The sequence below is a fragment of the Euprymna scolopes genome, chromosome 25 (genome assembly GCF_053919585.1).
Source record: "Euprymna scolopes isolate OS-2025 chromosome 25, ASM5391958v1, whole genome shotgun sequence".
Classification (NCBI taxonomy): domain Eukaryota; kingdom Metazoa; phylum Mollusca; class Cephalopoda; order Sepiida; family Sepiolidae; genus Euprymna; species Euprymna scolopes.
The window spans coordinates 61,324,899-61,344,829 of NC_136506.1; the positions used below are offsets into that span (position 1 = coordinate 61,324,899).

Sequence of the window (19,931 nt, forward strand, 5' to 3'; positions counted from 1 at the left end):
ATGGTGCTATTTCATGGTTCACCAGCATGGATTCTCGGTAAAAAACTTGAAAGTAAATTAGATGGAACTTGCGCTAGAATGATTCGGGCAGTGTTAAACTAAAAAACACGCCCAACCATTGGAAGTCTGTATGGTCGGCTGCCCAGGATCTCTTCAGTAATAAGAGAAAGAACAACATGATATGCCGGACGTTGCTACAGAAGAAAAGATGAGGTTGTCAATGATGTCATGTGGGATCCTAAACACAGAACCGCTAAAATAGAAAGAACAATAAGTCATATCTTTTTTATTTGTTAGTCAATTTTTAAAAGTATTACATTGTTGAAAAGTGAATAGAATAAGCATTCCAATGATGTTAATTTATTTTGCTTTTATGCGTTCAATGTTTTTATGCTCCAAGTTAAAAATGAAAAAAATGGTAAAAAATTACGACAGCAAAAAGGGAAACTGTTTTTTCAATGTTTACATTTCATATGTTACGTTTGGATACACATGCGCGGGGCCAAATTTGATTAGATATGGCTGAAATTGTACAGGCTATATAAGCATAGAAGTCCATCTCTACTGGACTTTGATTTATATTTTTACGACCACAGGAAGCAAAGTTACGACTCAGCAAAGTTGATGAAGAATATTTCAAAATTGATAAGATAAATTGGTATATATCATCCACTTTCATATAGATAATAGTTTCAGAATTATTTTCATGTATAATATGTAAATATTTGATAATTATTAATTGTGCGGAAGTTTCTTTAAAATGTTATCTTTTATAGAAATTCAAATCCGCTTGGGGAAAACGGCTTGCTATGTGCTCAGCTGACTGCAGAATAATAAAAACGAAAGCAGAAAAATCAGGTTCATTTTTTATTATGAGTTTATCAATTTCAAAAAATTATTTTCAAGTTTTTCAAATTTGATTTCCAAACAATACTATTTTGTTGTTTTTAACGCTTTTAGTACACATGTACTGAAAGCGTTAAAAAACAACAAAATGTACTAAGTACATGCTTTCTGTTATCATTGTATTTTCTTACTTGTACTTAGGGTAGAATTGTGTTTTTTAGTGGTAAAAAAAACTAAAAAAAAAAACCAAATATATTACAAATAAAAGGCACTTGTTCACTTATGCTACCATGCTGAAATAATAATGTTATTATTTAGAAACCCATTCTTAACATGGGGAAGGGAGGGTGTTTTGTTAACTCTTCTGTACTTTCACCGAACAATTAAATAAAATATATCGTGAAATTTGAATTTATTTTTAACTCGTTGTCAAGACCATTTTTTTGAATCTGTAAAACAAACCTGTTTTTTTTTTTAACTGAGGATATTTAAATAATAATAATAATAAATAATAATAATAATAATAAGGCGGTTAAATAAAGAATTTCATTGTGATGCATTTTGTAAATCTTTACCTTGTTTCCACCTTAACATTTTTCTTTAAAATGACTACCTTATAAGGTTTTTGGATATGCTGAAAACAAATATCGCATTTAAATTTTCCGCAAATAAGTAGCTTTCCGGATATTAAGCAATGTCATTGCTGGTGGCCATCTTGGTACGTACGTTTGCACATAGTTTCTCTGGGTTACATTTGTGCACTCGCATGTACCAAAATGGCACCAGTGATAACATAAGAAATGGCATTGCTTAATATTTAGAAAACTACTTATTTGCAGAAAATTCAAATGTGATATTCGTTTTCAACATACTGTAATACCTATAAAAGTAATTATTTGAAATGTTAAGGTGGAAACAAGGTAAAAAATTACCGTTTTATTTCTTTGGTTACATAGTTGAATTTTCAGTAAAACAACAATAGAAATGACAAAAATTACCATCAACTGGTGAATATATAGTTGTTGTTATCAGGATTCCTGGTATCCTCGTACTGTGAAAGCTACATTAAGGATTCATGTAGAGTACGATTTATGGTTGCATCTCAGAAAATAGGGGGCGAGATAGAGAGGATTTACAAAATTGAAAATTGGACTGGTCCCAAAATGCATAAGTTCTGGTCGACTGTGGGAATTTCCATCTTTTACAGAAATCCAAAATCTATATGAAAAATTTTCTTCAATTTATTTCTGAGATTAATTCATATCTACTCAATTTTTTTTTCTTTGAGAGGAGTAGTAAATACCAGCCATGAATGCTCTTTAGGCATTCAATGGCTACACCCCAGATTAAGCTCTCCTTTGGTGAGGAGGCAGGAAAATGCCTACTCTCAATAAAGCTATATTTAAATACCACTATAATAGTTAGTTTTGTTCATGAATAGACACCCACTGTATGATACCATGCACCAGTTTTAAAAAAATTGAAATTTGTACATCTGAATTTGTAATTCATGGCTTATGGTAAAGAGATACATCAGATTTGACTACATAACCAGAAAGAGCACATCGTTTTACAAAAGAGTGCCAAGTTTCATGAGAATAGCTTGAAAAATAAATAAATGGTGGCGAAGTTACCAAATTTCTTGAAATGTTGAAGTCCATAATTTAGCCCACTTTTTCTAAAGAACAAGGCCGATAGCCATTAGTCGTGTGCTCTCGTGTAATGAATGAATGCGTGAATGTAGGATTGACATGAAATTCTTAAAGATAAACTAAAATGACCGAAAAATGAGCTGAAATTACTTAAATAAATAAAAAGTGAATGACTTTAATGAACTTAAGGATAATTGAATGACCTTAAGAATGACTTGAATGCTTAAAAAGTAACTGGAATCCTTCAAAAACAACTTGAATGATCTGGAGAATGACTTGAATGGCTTTGAGACTGATTGGTTGTAAAGTGGGTGATCATTTCACATTAAATTAATACAGAAAAGTGATCCCCCACTTTATATCACAAAGTTACAAACAGAAGTACAGCATGTAGTAAGAACAGATACTACACTTTGATCTTCATATTTAATTTATTTCGTTTAAAGAAAAAATTACAATTAAAAAAATTTCAATATAAAATTAAAAAATTAAAAAAAGTAAAATCTCCAAAAGACAAAACAAATTTAGGCACAAGGCCCTATAAGATCTGGAGAGGGGAGTGTTGCAGGGTCTTTGTAACTAAAGTAAAAATTGGAGTCTTTGGCGACTTTACTTTTGACTGGCAACATTTACCACAATACTTCATTCATTCTGTTGACTCTAAACTAACTAATGAAAACCCCAGCGTTTTTGCAAAAAGGATATATATACAATTTCTGTATGTGTGTGTGCATTTTTTTTTTTTTTTTAATTAAAATGTGTGTGTGTGTGTGTGTGTGTGTGTGTGTGTGTAAAAAGTTTAATTCATTGGGAAAGGCCAAGAAAAGCTTAAAAAGCTAAGAACAGTCTCTATTAACAACAGATCTTTGATCTTAATCAAAAAGGCCAAGCACAAAAGTGTTATGGACAGACTGACGGACTTATAGAGTCGCTTGCACGCGACTAAAAATGTCCACGGAAAAGCCTAAATTTTGGCTCTTAAAATTCTCATAACTTTTGAACTATTGATGGTATTTGCATAATTCAAACGGTTTTAAGCATCTTTTACATAGCTTTTTTCATGCAAGTTGATAAAATAGCAATTATCTAAAAAGAAAAAGTCAGCTTGTAACGCTAAATTTAGTCTGGGCAACCTGCTCGATATGATGATGACTCTCACTCTTACTTTTATGTAACTAGTATCTATCTCTCTTCTGTCACTCTCTTTGTTATTTATCTCCCTCCCATGCTAAAATGTAATACAAAGATCAGAAAATGGGATTTGAAGGCCAGCGCCCTAGAGCAAGAGCACTCAGGTTTGCAAAAATGACTGGGCAATCTTATCAGTATTCCTCGGTTGAAGTGCTTTAGGGGATAAGCAATAAGCTACCCTCTTTTCAAAGATAGAAGGCAAAGCCTGGGAAGGTGGACCTCTTAGAACTGCATAAGACCAGAGGCATACCTCTGTCAACGAGGAATAAGCCATCTCACCAATGACCTAGAGTCCGTTGGCTTTGGTGCCAAGAGAAACCCTCTGGCTTAACTCTCACTCTCTCTCTCTGATTATTGATAATCAAAAAATAATTATAAAATACAAGATTAGAATAATCCATTATAAACAATAAGAAATATCACCACAAGTATTAATACTATTTAACTCACAACTAGAGAAAGAAGGGAGAGAAAATGAAAACTAGAGAGTGATAGCAAATGGGCGACTAATTTTGGATTTTTCCTTTTTATTTAAAAAAATTAACTGGCTTTGCAAACAAGCTCAATGGGTTACCTCACATGTAAAATTTTTCCTGTGTGTGTTTAATTATGGATGGAATTACCCAATAAGACCAAAATCCTGTACATTTTTCCCATCAATACATCATGCATTTATAATTATCAAGATCTCATGAATTTTATTAGATCTTTGTAATTGATGTTGAAGTGATCATCTTCATAAAACGATTAATTGTAGCAGCAAAACCATCCACCATTAATTTTGTATTTAAATGAATTATACAACAGAAAGGAACCGGGATAATGGCGATGATGCATCCTTGCTACAAACTGTTAAAAAACATTTCTGCTAACGACATGTTTATCTGTGGAAACTGAATGTTAATACTTATTTAGTTTACTCAATATCATTTCTACTTATCTATCTCTTATTCCCAATGTTGATATCAGCCTGGAAAATTCAGCATTTTTTATAGAAAACGAAGATTCTTTTACTTCTTTACACAGTTTTATTAGATGTGCATATTTTTGGAAGCACCAAAAATTCTTTTGGATTGACAAATAGTCAAATATGCATTTTCTAAATGTTTGGTAATTTTCTATAACATAACAAACATTACAAAATATTTTTATTTTAAAACTAAATGACCTTTTTCTGTAGCTACTCCGTTGAAAAAATAGGCAGAAAGGTTATTGAGCATTAGTTATGCGTAAATTATTTTTTATCATGTTTTTTGTAAATACATTTATCATAATTACTTATTCTCTCATGCAAATACTCTGCTATAAATAATAATGTATTATTTTCCATAAAATTTTACAAATATTTTGTGTACTAGCTATAAAAAAACGTGATTATGCATATGGCATAATCACATTGACACACTGGTTCCTGCTGAATCACCGAAGTTAAGCAACATTGAACCTGGTCAGTACTAAATGGGTGACCATTTGAGACTTTCAGGTGCTGTATGTGCTCTCCACTTATCTTATTGTTTCCAGTCGTCCTGGACTTCTCCTTGCCACTGGACTCAAACAGTGCCGATTCAGGAGAGGTGTGGTTGGGGATTGTGTGACCCTTGCCTCAAATTACATGCGCAGTTTCCCCTACAGGAGTTATCCTTTGTCTTTCGAGACTGAATGGAGGCATAGATATAAAAAAAAAACTAGAAACTAGGTAAAGATGGAAATATGATATATCCAGTTACTGTACCAACACCGCTTAACAAACAGGTGTTATAAACTAGAGGTAACTTGTGATTATGTTTTATTTAAAATTTCAAGGCAATTGTAATTTTATTATATTACAGCTGGCAACAATTCAGTTGTACAAGCATCTAAAATATTTACAGCAATTTCTTTTGTACCTCAGGATTCTATGCCAGTTTTTATATGTATACACCCTCCCCATCACCAATCAAATGAAAACAAATATAACAACAACAATAGTGCAGAGGAAACAATCTCTGAAACATTCAATGTTTACTTGGTTGTATTTTTGGATGAAAATACTCAATCTGGATTAGTTGCCTATATCAGACTTTAACCAATTTGAAATAGTTTCCTGGAGCCAGGCACCTGTTTGCATTATCTATATAAGCGAGCACCTATGTGCTGTCAAAAAAGAAGTGCAGTGAAAGCCCAAACTTGCCACAAGAACCTATGTCATTCACAACACATATTCTTGGCAGACAAACAAACTGTAGCCTTGGCTACTAGCATCCTTGCAAGCAACACAAGTTACAGTCATGAATTTCTAAATATATCGATAGATTTGATCATTTTTTAACTCTTTTTCTTAACTCTTTACTTTGTGTTGTTTAACAAGGTATACAATTGATATGTGTGGAGAGAGTTTGCCTATTTTACAGATGCATCTTTTGAAAAAAAAATGAACAAAGACAAAATGCATCTATTAAAAGTTGTAATTGATAAAATGTAATTAATATATTCGAGCAATTCAGAGTTGTAACATTAATGGCTGTTTATACAGAAACATTACCACAGTTCATCTGAAGCTTACACAAATTGTCCCCTCCCTCCTAGACAATTCCTTCAATGTTATTTTTTATTTTTTTTATAAAAGAAAATTTACAGTGAACCAACAAAAAGTACTTTTATTTATTTTAGTTCTAAACTTCTATTGATTTTACATTTGATATATCATTTTGCACTAAGTCGATCCTATTTTCAAAGCTGTTGTTTCCAATTAAATATTCAGTCTAACTAAATGATGCAATAAACCCATTGATCCTTAAAATAGTGAAATTGATACTCATTAATGTCAAATACTAATTCTCAAAGGAATTAAGATCTTCATAAAAAATTGATAAGGGTAGTGTTTGGGTCAGTGGACATAGAACAGTCGCGGTAGGAAGAAGGCAGAGAAAAAGATCAAAGTGATAAAAATGGTTTTTGAAAGAAAACGGAATAAAACCCTGGCCAAAGATAGAGTAGTTTTAAAAAAGCTAGCCAACATATGCCAGCATGTAAATAGACATTAAACTGAATTGACTTATGTGCATACTCCAAAAGCTTCCCCACAAGCTTGAAAACAAAATGCTGACACTTATCATAGTCTTGGGTTAGTCTTTCAGCAATCAGGAGTGGCATACCAGTCTCAATGCTTAGCTGGCCATCTTTCTGGTTATCCTCTTTGTCTTTCTTCAGTAATATCTTCTTGATCTCATTTCTTTATATAGAGTCGGGTAGCTGGGAAACATGTCTAAACCACATTAATCACATTTTTTGAATGTCATTGCCTTCCTCCTCTCTCACTCTTTTTTATTTATTTATTTTTTTAGACATCCAAAATGCTAAGTTGCTATTCTTATTCTTTTTCTAATGTTGGATGAAACCACTGAGCCCCCCCCCCCTCCTGCCAAAACACACACACACACACACACACACACACACACACACACACACACACACACACACACACACACACACACACACACACACTTTGTTTTTTGTTTTTTTTTAAATTATTTCCAGAAGAGGAAAAGATTTTGCATTTTTTCTGGGTTCACTTTCATCCCCCCATTTCTTGCACAAGTTTTCAAGCTCAGAAGTGAAGAGCTCAACTTATCGAAGACAACAACAACAAGCATGGTGTTATCATCAATATAATAAATATTAGTAGAGTGTGCTTGGTGGGACATCGTTATTGATTTTTTCAAGAAAATGTTGAACTAAATACGATGACAAAACATATTTACCATAGAATCTTCAATGTACAACTATTTCATAATAGAATGTTTTTGTGACCATAACCAATGAAAATCATTAGAAAAAATATGATTAAAGAAGTGAAAGTTTTTATCACTTTTCCCCATTTATTCATTGATTTCTCTATTAAATTTTTTTTTAAAAATTGGATTTTAGATGAGTTTTAATTACATTATGGTAATAAACTACAATAATCTTTTAGAACTCTTGTAGCAGCACGACACCAAATTGAAAGGTAAATTTTGAGATACTAAAACCCACACCATTGAAAAATGATCTCAATCCACAGTCTACCATTTCTTTTTACATGTATATTAATTATTAATTTTTGATAAGAAAAATTTTCTATTAAGTATTTATTTAACAACGGGGGAAAACAAATGTTTAACTTTTTAACATTTAAGTTAAAGGTCGTAGTGATGCACAGATTCTTAAAAAAAAAAAAATGAAATTAGTCGAAATCGAATTGAAATGTCATTTTAATTAATTTAATCGTCTCAAATCCATGCTCTTACTTTCTTTCATAGAGTAATGAGTTGCAATAACTAAAAAGAATTGTTTTTGTTGATTTTAAATAAATTAAAAAGAAAAATTACTTTTTAAAAAATTAATTATATATACGAAGAAAGAAAAGGTAGACTGTGGATTTAAAACCATTTTTTAAATTGTGTAGGTTTTGACATCTTAAATTTTAATTTGGTACCATGCGTCACCTAGCGCCCACTTTTTTGCCATTAATCAATGCATTTCTTATTCAGTCAGCATGAAATTTTATGAGAAATATTTAAAATGCACATATTTTGTTTATAGCATAAAATATACACATTATTATTTACATATGTTAGTTTTTTTTCTGCATTACTTTGCAGTGATTTTTTTTTATCTTGAATATTGCATAGAAATGATCTCATTAAATATAATGGGTCCAAAAATATTTCCGAACATGTAAGATGTTTTTTTAAGTATGATTTTGTATGACAAAATATCAACAACCAACAGGTAGTGCAACAGACAAAATAAAAAACAAAACAAAATAACAACAACCAACAGGTAAAGCGCTAAAGTAACAGGAAACTAGTATCACCTTCAGCATACAATAAACAAGTGCTGATAATAGCTGCCAAGAGCTCAGTAATGCCTGCAGAGTCATTGTTGCTAACAATTGGTTACAATAGACAGAATTTTCTTACATATCATCGAAAGACCCAGTTACTCATTTTGTAAATTGTTTTTTAATGGCAACCACTTTTTTCATGCATAACCACTGGATCAAGAAGCGGATTTAATTCACAAAATTAAAACTTTTTTGGATGCCAATTTATTAAAATATTGCTATATATAAGTTAGTGTTGCAAGTCTGAATGTTTATATAATCACTAGATGTACCCATTACCCGTTGGGCCACAACTACTATAACTATTCTACTTTGATTTTATTTGAAAATTCTTAAACTGTAACATATTTGTTTAAACTTTTTTATTGCAAAAATAAGTCTCTTTACAATTATTATCATTAACATTATTAATAGTAGTACTTATTATTCTTATATAACTAAAGAGCTTTATTATTGTGTCATTTAATTTACATGTTTGTGGTTTGTATATATACATATATGTAAATTAGATGGTCACACTGCAAAAGTTAGTTTTTCTGTAAATATTCAGAGATATTAAGAAATATTTCTGGTCAAATCAATATGTTCAGTTACAACTAATTATAAAAAATAATCGATGATTTCTTTTCAAACATAACTAATTCCTATAATTATTTTGAACATTTGTTGCTTTTATTATAGTATATATAAAAAAGCCTCTAATAAAGAAAATGTTAATTTAGTCAGTTTTAATATAGTTCTAGGAAAGTGTCCTTTTTAAATGCACATAAAATAATGTTCCCATGCATATGTAAAGCTGAAATTTTGTAATTAATCTAGGATTTGTGGTATCTCACTCTGTGGTAAATATGAAGATATTTTGAGATGGATGAATGAATTGACTTTGAAATTACCCATGATCTGGTAGAAGATATGTTGTTGTTAATATTACTTAAAATAAATAAATAATGTATTTATTTATTCTTTATTATAGTTTACTGCTTTAAAAAAACCATGAGGCCTGGAAGTGGAGTAACGTGTCGGCCAAAGGACCGGTCGACACAACGGCAAAGCATTGCATTTCTGGAGAAATGCACTAAGGAAAAAGAGAAACTTCAAGAACGCATCACAGAAGAACTGAAGGCAGATATTTTAAGGTAACACAGCCCTTCCTCATTTAAGCTTTCATTTTTTTTTTACCTTACCAACTTTTTTTAGGAATTATTTTGTGCCAAAATAGAGGAAGAAATACTAAAAGTTCTGGTAGGTGGAGACAGATTATAAGAGAAGAGACTTTAAACCAATATCTCTATATATTTGTCTTTTTATGAAAACAGAGTTAAATACAAGGCTGGTATTTAATGTGGAGAAAATCTAGGATCTCAGAAAAGTAGTACTTTAAATTGAGACAAAAATTAAAAGGATTTTTTTTCATTGACCAAAAAGATAAAGTGTAGTATCTGAACAAATACTACACTTTGCTTCTAAATCAGTTGATGAAAAGATAAACAGGGATTGATTACCAGGCAAAGTAAACCAGTGGGGAGTCAGATTAAAAAGAAAAGTCTTTTTTTTTTCTTTAGAAAAATTGCACTTAGAAAATTGACTGCCTTAATATCCAAACTCTCCATCTTTTATATGCTAAGATGGTCTTCTTTTGAAAGAAGACTGGATCATATAAAGTTCTAGGATATGAATTTTTTCTGTGCTTTTTCCAGTCATACTAAAGCAACCTGAAGACAAGTGTGGTTTCTGTATTGTACAATACAGTTTGATATACTAGTTTCATGTATAAGTTTCTACAAATGCAAACACGACTTCATTTTGGGAATTATATCACAACTGCCAAATATCTTTATTCAGACGATATTTACAAGTCTCCAAATTATCAGTAACATCATCACATGAAATCCATGTCAAATTATAGGAGTGAATCTTCACATGAAATACAGGACTTTGTACCATAATAATTTATAAGTAAAGAACTGTTCAAATAGAAAGGAAAAACATGTCTTTTCTAAAAAATAAAACAATTTATATGAATACACAGTTTAATGTATGTGGTTAGAATAGTAAGAACTGTGGATTTGTCCTTTTGTTGAAAGGAATTAAATAGAGTGGGTATGGGTCGGCTGCTGATAGTTCTTTCTTCTTCGGGGAGTTGTATATCATCAAGCAATGATAGCCATGTCAGGAGAGAGTATAGGCATCTTACTTTGTTGATGTTTGCAAACTCTGGTCTGCAAACCCTAAAGATCTCAAGATAGATTTATAAAAAGGTTTGGTAAAAGACAATTCCAATTGTTAGCATTTGAAATTGAACGAAACAAGTCTGGTGTCAGTTTTCCACATTGCAAAATATCCCACAAAATCAAAGCTTAATGTTTACTTAGCAAAAAATAACCTATGAACCAACTCTAAAATATCTTTATGTAAAATTCAATGAACAACTAATGTAGTGTCCACACCTTTTGATAACTTCTAAAATGGTTGCCTCCTGCAAGGGTCTTGCCAGGGTATTTGCATGTACAAAATGGGAACTGTATTCAAATACATTCCAAATTGCAATGGTCATCCTGATCCATATAGTCTGACAAGATACTGTGCTGCTGTGTGAGTCTGGAACAAACGTATTTACAAAATCGTCATGTAATTGAACCTAACCCTTTGTACTATCAGGCCAGGAAAAGTAAATGACTGTGCTACTTACTAGTGGTGGGACGATTAATCAAAATCGTTAATTGTAAGAATCGTGTATTTAAAAAGTACCTTAGATTTATAATTCTTTCATTAGGATTCTCTTATATTTTTAAGTTGAACTGTTTGTTTGAAGTGAGATTAATGCTGTCAAAAATTTTTAATAAAAAGGCTGTCAGAAACAGCGGAGGCGATTTTGAAAGTTCAATAAATGACTTTTATTTAACAATAGAAATAAATAATTTCCAAAAATTTACTTTTTTATATAGAAATAAAGAATTAAATTAAGACATTAAATAAGAATAAACATTAAAAGACGATAAGTAAATAATTATGTAATAAAAATAAATATAGAAATGTTACCTTATGCTACAACAGAACACTGACCACTCTAATTTTTTTAAATTTTTTTATTTTAGGGGTATTCAAGGTCGTTGACAACGAATCTGATAATCAAACCCACCGCAAATTTACCGTTTGCATGGTATGAACCCCTAGGACTATTTTGTGCCATTTTACCGCCTTCGGTAGTGTTTTTCTTACATGACACGTTTGCGTGCAAACGGGCATAGTGGGGTGTCTTATCATATCGCATAGGAATCTTTAAGTGGTCATTTCAAATCAAGTTTTAAAAAAAAATGTGGTTCATTTTTTTTTTAATTTTTTTTTTACTTATGTAGTTTTAATGCAAATTTATCTAAAAAAAAAAATAGTTTCACAAGCGGTTTACAAAAACATAACCACCAAACATTTTTTTATGTTTTTGTTCTTTTTTTTGGGGGGGGTATTCAATTATAGGACTTTTGTAGTTTAACAGGTGCTTCTGCAGTTTAATTAACCGTTTTCCTTAAGTAACGCGCCAATATTTATAAATTTTTGCGAAATGGTAAATGTCGGCGCGTTACTTACGGAAAAACGGTTAATTAAACTGCAGAAACACCTGTTAATGGAATACCTCCCCCCCTCCCAAAAAAAAAAGAACAAAAAACATAAAAATGTGTTTGGTGTTTGTTTTTGCAAACCAATTGTGAAAACTTTATTTTTGGATCAATTAAAAAAACATTAGGAACTATGTAAGACAAAAAAAAAAAAATGAATCACATTTTTTTTTTTTTTTTTTTTTTTTTTTTAACTTTCTTATCAGAAAGATTCCTACACGATGTGATAAGACACTTCACTATGCCCGTTCGCGCACTAACATATCATGTAAGAAAAACACTACCGAAGGCAGTGAAATGGCACAAAATAGTCCCAAGGTTCATACCATGTGAACAGTAAATTTGCGGCAGGTTTGATTATCAGATTCATTGTCAGCGACCTCGAATACCCTAAAAAAAACAATTTAGAGTGGTCAGTGTTCTGTTGTAGCGTAAGGTAACATTTACCGTTTTTACCAAACCAATTTAGTTAGATTTAAAAAATAATTGTTAAAAATATTTTTTAAAAAGCCAAATAAATAAATAGAAATAATTTGAGACGATTGAATATAAAAGGCTAAAAATTTAATAAAAGATTTAGTCATTTTTAAATTTCATTTAGAAATAAGAATATTCTAGAAAGTTGAATAAAAATCAGTTAGCGATTGAAGCTGCAAAAAAAATTTAAATTTTAAAGAGTTATCGAAGATGAGAAAATAAAACAAAAAAATGAATATCAAAAGATAAACAAAACATGTTATTTCCCTTGAAATTTGATGTTATTGTATTTTTGTTGAATTAATCAGGACTTTTTCTTTATATTTTTTAATAAATAATGAATAACTGAATAACTCCTGAAATTGATTATTAATTTCATGGTGCATGTTTAATTCATGGTTAAAATATTTGTCTTTTATCTTCAATGAAAGAAATTAAAAAAAAAAAATCAAATCATTTTCGAAATTCCCTTAATTGTATTTCCACTTTTTTGCTGTACCAAATTTTTTCACTGCACAAAAACTTTCAATTAAATAATGGTATATTTCAAAACAACAATTCCACGAGAATCGGAATCGTACTTGGTATCGGAATCGTTAATCAACATTTTCCTGGAATCAGAATCAGAAAAAATTTAGGAATCGTCCCAACACTACTACTCACTCTTATTCACACACTAACAAACAGCAACATATTCACACACTAACAAATAGCAACATATTCACACACTAACAATGGCTACTTATGCATAATATCTTCTGAACATATATACATATTCACATAGACAAACAGAATAATTTTTTTTTTTTTTTACAAAAGGGTAATCACATATCAAGGCCTGGAGGCCACTCAAGGATAAAAATTAATGTGTGTACTGTAAACAATAAAAAAGTAAAATCTTATAAGAATATAACGGTGTGTATTTTCACTTACAAGTAAAATCAATGGAGAAAAGAGGAAATGGACAACTGAGTGACTACATGACTAAATCAGCCATTATCAGCATTACATGACCTGGGACTCCACTTATTAGGAAATAGCCAACCCCAACAACATTAAGCTTATTTATGGATTATTTCATGATAAAATACAACACCTATGATAAACAATAGCAAGAGTTTTTTTTTATCACTCCGTCCTCATTTTTTTTAATGAGTGATTTTTCTGACAAAGGGAGAAGAAAAAGCTGTATTCTAGGTTGGCAGTATTTTGCATGAACAGTCGACAGAGATGGCGGAAATTTTCTGTTTCTATGTCTATCCTTGTAGCCATGTCACTAGTAAGGGTGCTGGAGGTAAACATTTTATCTGGGCTGATGTTATCCGCCTGATAGTCAGGGACCCGAACCTTGGATTAACCACTAAGGAGGCTGTCCTATCAGCAGGTGCAAAGTACTGGGGCTGCTGTATTGACATTTGGTGAATGGATTCTGGACCATGCAGTAGCTTCTGGTGGGGCCTCTCGATGCCATATTAGTGGGTAATTGTTACGGCTTTACCTTATCATGTTCTACAAAAAAAAAAATTAAAAAATTCTTTCTTACTTTTCTCTCTTTGTTTCCCCTCTCTGTCCTGCTCTAAGCAAGTCTGACGAACTAGTCCACAAGCTCCAAAATTCCATCATGACAAGTTTCAATAAAAAATACGCGATTAAGCCCAGATCTGAAACTTCCAACGTAGACCCCCACTACCATGTCTCCTTCTCCAACATCAGGGGTCTATATTCTAACCTTCCAGAGGTCGAAGCCCAATTACAGGAGACTAAACCAGACCTTTTATTTTTAAGTGAAACCGGAATTGGACAGACTATTTCCCTAAATGAGTTTGTAATTAAAGGATACTCTAACTTAACTTCCAAATATGACCCCCAAGATCGCCATGGAATATTTGCCTATATTAAAGATGGCTTTCCATGTGGTAGGTACATCTCCAGAGAAAATCCTAACTTACCCTATATGTGCTTCCGAGTTGCACTAGCTCACACTACCGCATTTATATTTACTCTCTATCGCCCCCATAACAGCGGAGTTACTATCTTTAAAAGCATATCTGAGAAAATTGACCAAGTTCTATCAGCATATCCTTCAGCTAACATTCACGTATGTGGAGACTTCAATGTCCATAATGTGGAATGGTTGACCCACTCAAACAAGACCGATGATGAGGGGAGGTTCTGTCATGATTTCTCCATTGCTTATGACCTCACTCAGATTGTTCACGAACCCACCCGTGTGTCCGACAATGACGGCCAGTATGTGAGTCTCCTAGACCTTTTTCTCACAACTTGCCCTGAACTATGTTCAGTTTCCGTTCTGTCTCCTCTTGGATCTTCCGACCACTCAGTTGTATCAATTAAGATAAAAATGAAATGTAATAAGTCCTCAGACGTACCTCTCCATCGTATAGTATATCGATACACTATAGCTGACTGGGATAGTTTCCGTACATTTATATCGGATCTACCTCTGCATTCCATGTTTAAAAAGGATGTGTCGTCTATAGTATCAGACCTGACGGAATGGTTAATTGTAGGTATAGACCATTTCATACCCTCGAAAAAGTTCCAGCAAAAACCTAACAGCCAGCCATGGTTTTCTCCAGAATGTGCTGCTGCTTTTGCGCACAGAAATCACTTTTTCCATTGCTTCCGACGTAATAGATGTATGGAAACTAAAGCCGCTTTCAGGACTGCCAGCAACCATTGTAAGAAAGTAATAAAGAATGCAAGAGAGTTATATGCTCAGTCCATCAAGTTCAAAGTAGCTGAGCAGCAGCTTGGTTCCCACCAGTTTTGGCAAATAGCAAACAGAATCCTGAACAGAAGCATGTGCTCTATCCCAACTATCATCAATGGACCTGAGGTAATCTCGTCAGCATCAGACAAAGCCAAACTCTTTGCCAAGAACTTTGCAGCTAATTCTACCCTTTCCTCCTGTATCAGAAAACACGCTATGTGATATACAAATATCTGTACGTGATGTTGCCAAGCTAATCAAAAACCTTGATTCCAGTAAAGCAACTGGCCCTGACGGTATTCCAATTATAGTACTCAAAAAAAACTTCAACCAGAACTAGCGCCTATACTTACAAAACTATTTAAACGTTGTCTTAACGAGAATTGCTTCCTATCACCCTGGAAAATCTCATCAGTATGCCCTGTATTTAAGAATTCAGGTGATCGTTCATCCCCCTCTCAGTACAGGCCAATAAGTCTCCTGTGCGTCATGAGTAAGTTGCTGGAATCTGTGTTAAATAGAGAAGTAATCAACCATCTCAGCAAAAATAACCTTCTTAGTGACACACAATATGGTTTCCGTTCTGCTAGATCTACAGCAGATGTGCTTACAGTTATATCTCATAGGATTAGCGAATCTCTCAACAAAGGCAACCTTTCTAGGGCAATTGCTCTTGACATATCAAAGGCTTTTGATAGGGTATGGCATAAAGGTTTACTTCACAAGATCTCCAGCTATGGTATAGCTGGAAATGTCTTCTCAATTATTAAATCATCCTTACATCATTTGTAGACATTTATGCTGACGACACTACCATTTATGGTAGCACATCTAAGACAGTAAACAACCAAGTTCTCTCCGATTCTCTCTCCTCTGATCTTGAGCACGTAGTACAATGGGGAAAGGAGTGGCTGGTTACTTTTAATGTATCTAAAACCAAACTTCTATCTTTACATCATCAACGTTCTGATCCCCATCTGGCATCAATTAAAATGAATGGCTCTTGTCTTGGGGAGGCCTCAAGTTTTGACAGGCTTCTGGGCTTGACCTTTACTCCTGATCTTAAATGGAATACGTACATCAAATCTGTTGCCAAGGCCGTTGGAAAAATGATGGGATCCTTCTATCGATCCAGTAGATCTCTCACTGCTGATGCAATTCTCTATCTATATAAGAGCCAGATATGTCCAAGGATGGAATACTGTTGCCACATATGGGCAGGCGCTGCTACAAAGACTTGTCCTGCCTTGATAGGGTTCAAAATAGACTTCGTGGCCTGGTGGGAGATGTCCTTTTCTCTTCAATGCAACCTCTATCTCACAGAAGAGATGTTGCAAGTTTGTCTCTGCTTTATCGTTATTTTCATGGAAAATGTTTGACTGAGCTTCAATCTATGCCCCCCCTCGCCAAACTTTCACAAGAAACACTCATCTAGCTGAAAACACTATCAATAATTACCCCACTCTTTATCTGTACCTAAACCTAAACATAGATTCCATGATCAAAGCTTCTTTCTCAGAACTGCACGCCTGTGGGATTGTCTTCCGTTTTCCTGCTTTCCAGCTGTCTATAATATGGTTGTCTTCAAGTCCAATATGAACAAGTTTCTGATGAGCCATTCCACTTAAGTTAACAAATTTACCGAACTTCCATTGCTATCGATTACTATATTGTACACTCTTTAACCCTTATCCTTGAGTGGCCTATCGGCCTTGATAAGTGGTGACGCCGATATAAAAAAAAAAAAAAATCCCTATACTATAAATAATTCCTAGTAAATGGTCTTTCTCTCTTTTCTGCATGTACCAACGTTTTTAGGAATTATGCTGTGCTAAACTATTTTATCTGTTGCTAATGTTTCATACCTTTTCCAAGTAAATAAGCTTAAAAGATCTAACATGGTTTGAAATTGGTTTTATGATTTAAGTCTGCAATTATTATGCTGCCCACACCCATTCACTCCACCTCCATCTCCTCCATATCAATTTTCAGTGACCAATTTTGATTGGTAAGCATTAACTCCGTTCCCTCTCCAATGTAGACTATGCAATTTAAAATTTCTATTGAATTTATCATGTTCACTTATGCGTTAATAATACCACTGGGAAAAGTGTGTGCTCCCAAATTGCCTCCAGCTATGGATAAAATAGCAGCTCATGTTCAACAAAATCCTACAAGAAATATTGGTTCTGGCATTAAATGATCCTAAAAATGCTTGGTATGCCTTAAACAAACCAAATCTTTTTGGTAAACGTTACTATTGGTGACATAAATTATTTGGAGAGTTGAAAAGTTAGTCAAAAACAATTTTAGTTTACCTATTCATTTATGATCTATTTGTGCTAAAAAATGTAATATTTAATCGAGTCCAATCCTTAACTTCATGTCAATAAAAATGTCTTGTGTCTTATTACTTAACTTACAATAATTGCAGAACATAAAATGCTTCAAATTTAAACTTCTTTTTAATGCAGGTTGGTTACACATGAGTAAGTAAACTAAAATAAATCGTTTTAAAAAAAATTTCTCCACTATATTTTCTTTAAAAAAATTACATCATTAATAGTAATGTTTACCATCTTTTTCTCTTTTTCTTTCTCTTTTCTCACTTTATTTATCCATTGTCTTTAACTAAAAAATTTTCTAACATGTTAAACTTACTATTCAATGATAATTCGCGTAATAATTTTCGTCCTCCATTCTATAATGAAGAGTAATGTGTATTTATTCGTAAATATATATCCATCCTGTCACAAAAGTCTGCTTAACAAATAAGGGATGGGAGAATGTAAATCTGTTTCTCTAATGAAACATTTTCTTCCTGCTTTTTATACTGATTTATCCATTTTTTCTTTTTCTTTTTTTAACTTTCTAGTTAGAGACGTTTTCTTTCATACTTTCTTTTTTTTTTCTTTTTCACTTCTAACATCATTGATGTTAAAAATGTCTAACCACTCCAACTTTCAAATAAACAAAGGAAAAAAGCAAAGTCAACAATAGGTGTTTCTTTTTTTTAGAAATGGCTAATTTTTTTCAGTTCTCGATAATTAATTCCCTAATTATCCAATTGAAAAAAAAAAAAACATTAGGTAGAATTACATTGAAAATATAATAGCAAATCAGGCAGTCCCTACCTAAAATGTATTTGAAAAAAATCTTCCATTCTAAATAAAGATTCGATGATGTTTTTATTTAGGTCATCAGAAATGATAATTATAATCTATATGTGAAAACTTATTTGACAGAATTCTAAGATTTTAAGGAGCATAATATGAGCACAATCTCCCATTTGAAAATAATAATTCAAATATTTCAGATTTGTGTTGAATTTTATCCATAGTCATTAGATACTAATGAAGCAAGATTTCCCTGAATTTTAATTTCTTTATAAGGCATCTTAAGCTTAAGTCTTAAATTTTAGACATTTTCAAGAATCAAAATAATATAATGAATTTGGATCAAAATTGAAATATGGATTCTAGATGTAAAGTTTAGTATTTAATCTTCACACGGGGCTCATAAAATTGGTTCAAAACTGTTCTGTTCGGGGAATTAATTTTACTCGTCTTTGGATGAGTATTCAAGTTTATTATAATTTTTTTCCATTCAGAGGATATTTTTTGTTAATTCTAATCTTAATAAGTGTTCAAGATTTCAAGCTAAAATACTATAGAGAACTTGAGTTTCAGATGAACTATTTTCATATTGTTGTTAACTAAATGAATATTTTCTCATATAAAAAACAAAAAACTCTAACTCGTCTTTGAATTACACTCATTCTTTTTGCTTACGAGTGGTTTCGAAAACTCACTGATCTAAATATTTGTCAAATATATTTGAGATATCAACCAGCCAAGTGTGACAGCCAACACAACACCTTTTCTTTAAAATTAAGTATTCAGGTTTTTTTCTATGACTATGCCACCTAAAACCTGACATACTTAAAGGAGCTCCACTTGAGCAATAAAACAGGGTCATATAACTGAAAATTAAAAATGAACAAATTTTAATGAGTAAATAATTTATTGGATTAAACAATAAAACCTATAAAATATAATTGGACATTTGATTTATACATACTAGCAGTATTCACCTGGCATTGTCTATATGAAGATATCTTGCTGTTCAGAAATAATGTTTGCAATTTTTGTTTTGGAAAAAAACGTAAAAATAAAATTGGCAATATGAGGCAAGTAATAAAAAGAAACTGTTAGCATAATGGTGTTTTCTTTAAAAATCTGGCTGTTCTTACTGACAGTGGTAAAATAGCAAATGGCTTTAACAAATTGAAATAAATCAGTTTATTATAATTCTTAAAAATACTAATAAAAATATTTATTCAAATGTTGTAATACATTCTTTAGGATATTCCTTGTTTAATTTTATTTTTGTTTTATTAAACAAAATCTATTTATAAACAATTAACTGTGTTTCGTTATGTTTAAGCTATTTTATGGAACTCCCCAATAATTGACCTTTGTGACACCAGATGGAATTTAAGAAAATTTCAATCGCGTCTTTTAGATTCTGTGAAAAATTTAACTTTTATTGAA

At 32.0% G+C, this 19,931-nt stretch overlaps 1 protein-coding gene across 1 annotated transcript in view; it reads left to right on the forward strand.

The window, feature by feature from the left end:
• LOC145247383 (BTB/POZ domain-containing protein 8-like) overlaps nucleotides 1-19,931 on the forward strand; it is a 104,306-nt gene that overhangs the window by 39,823 nt on the left and 44,552 nt on the right. The window contains exon 2 of the mRNA XM_080109070.1: nucleotides 9,527-9,689. Coding sequence (XP_079965196.1) covers nucleotides 9,547-9,689 — 143 coding nt within the window. The 5' untranslated portion in view covers nucleotides 9,527-9,546. The remainder of the gene's footprint in view (nucleotides 1-9,526; nucleotides 9,690-19,931) is intronic.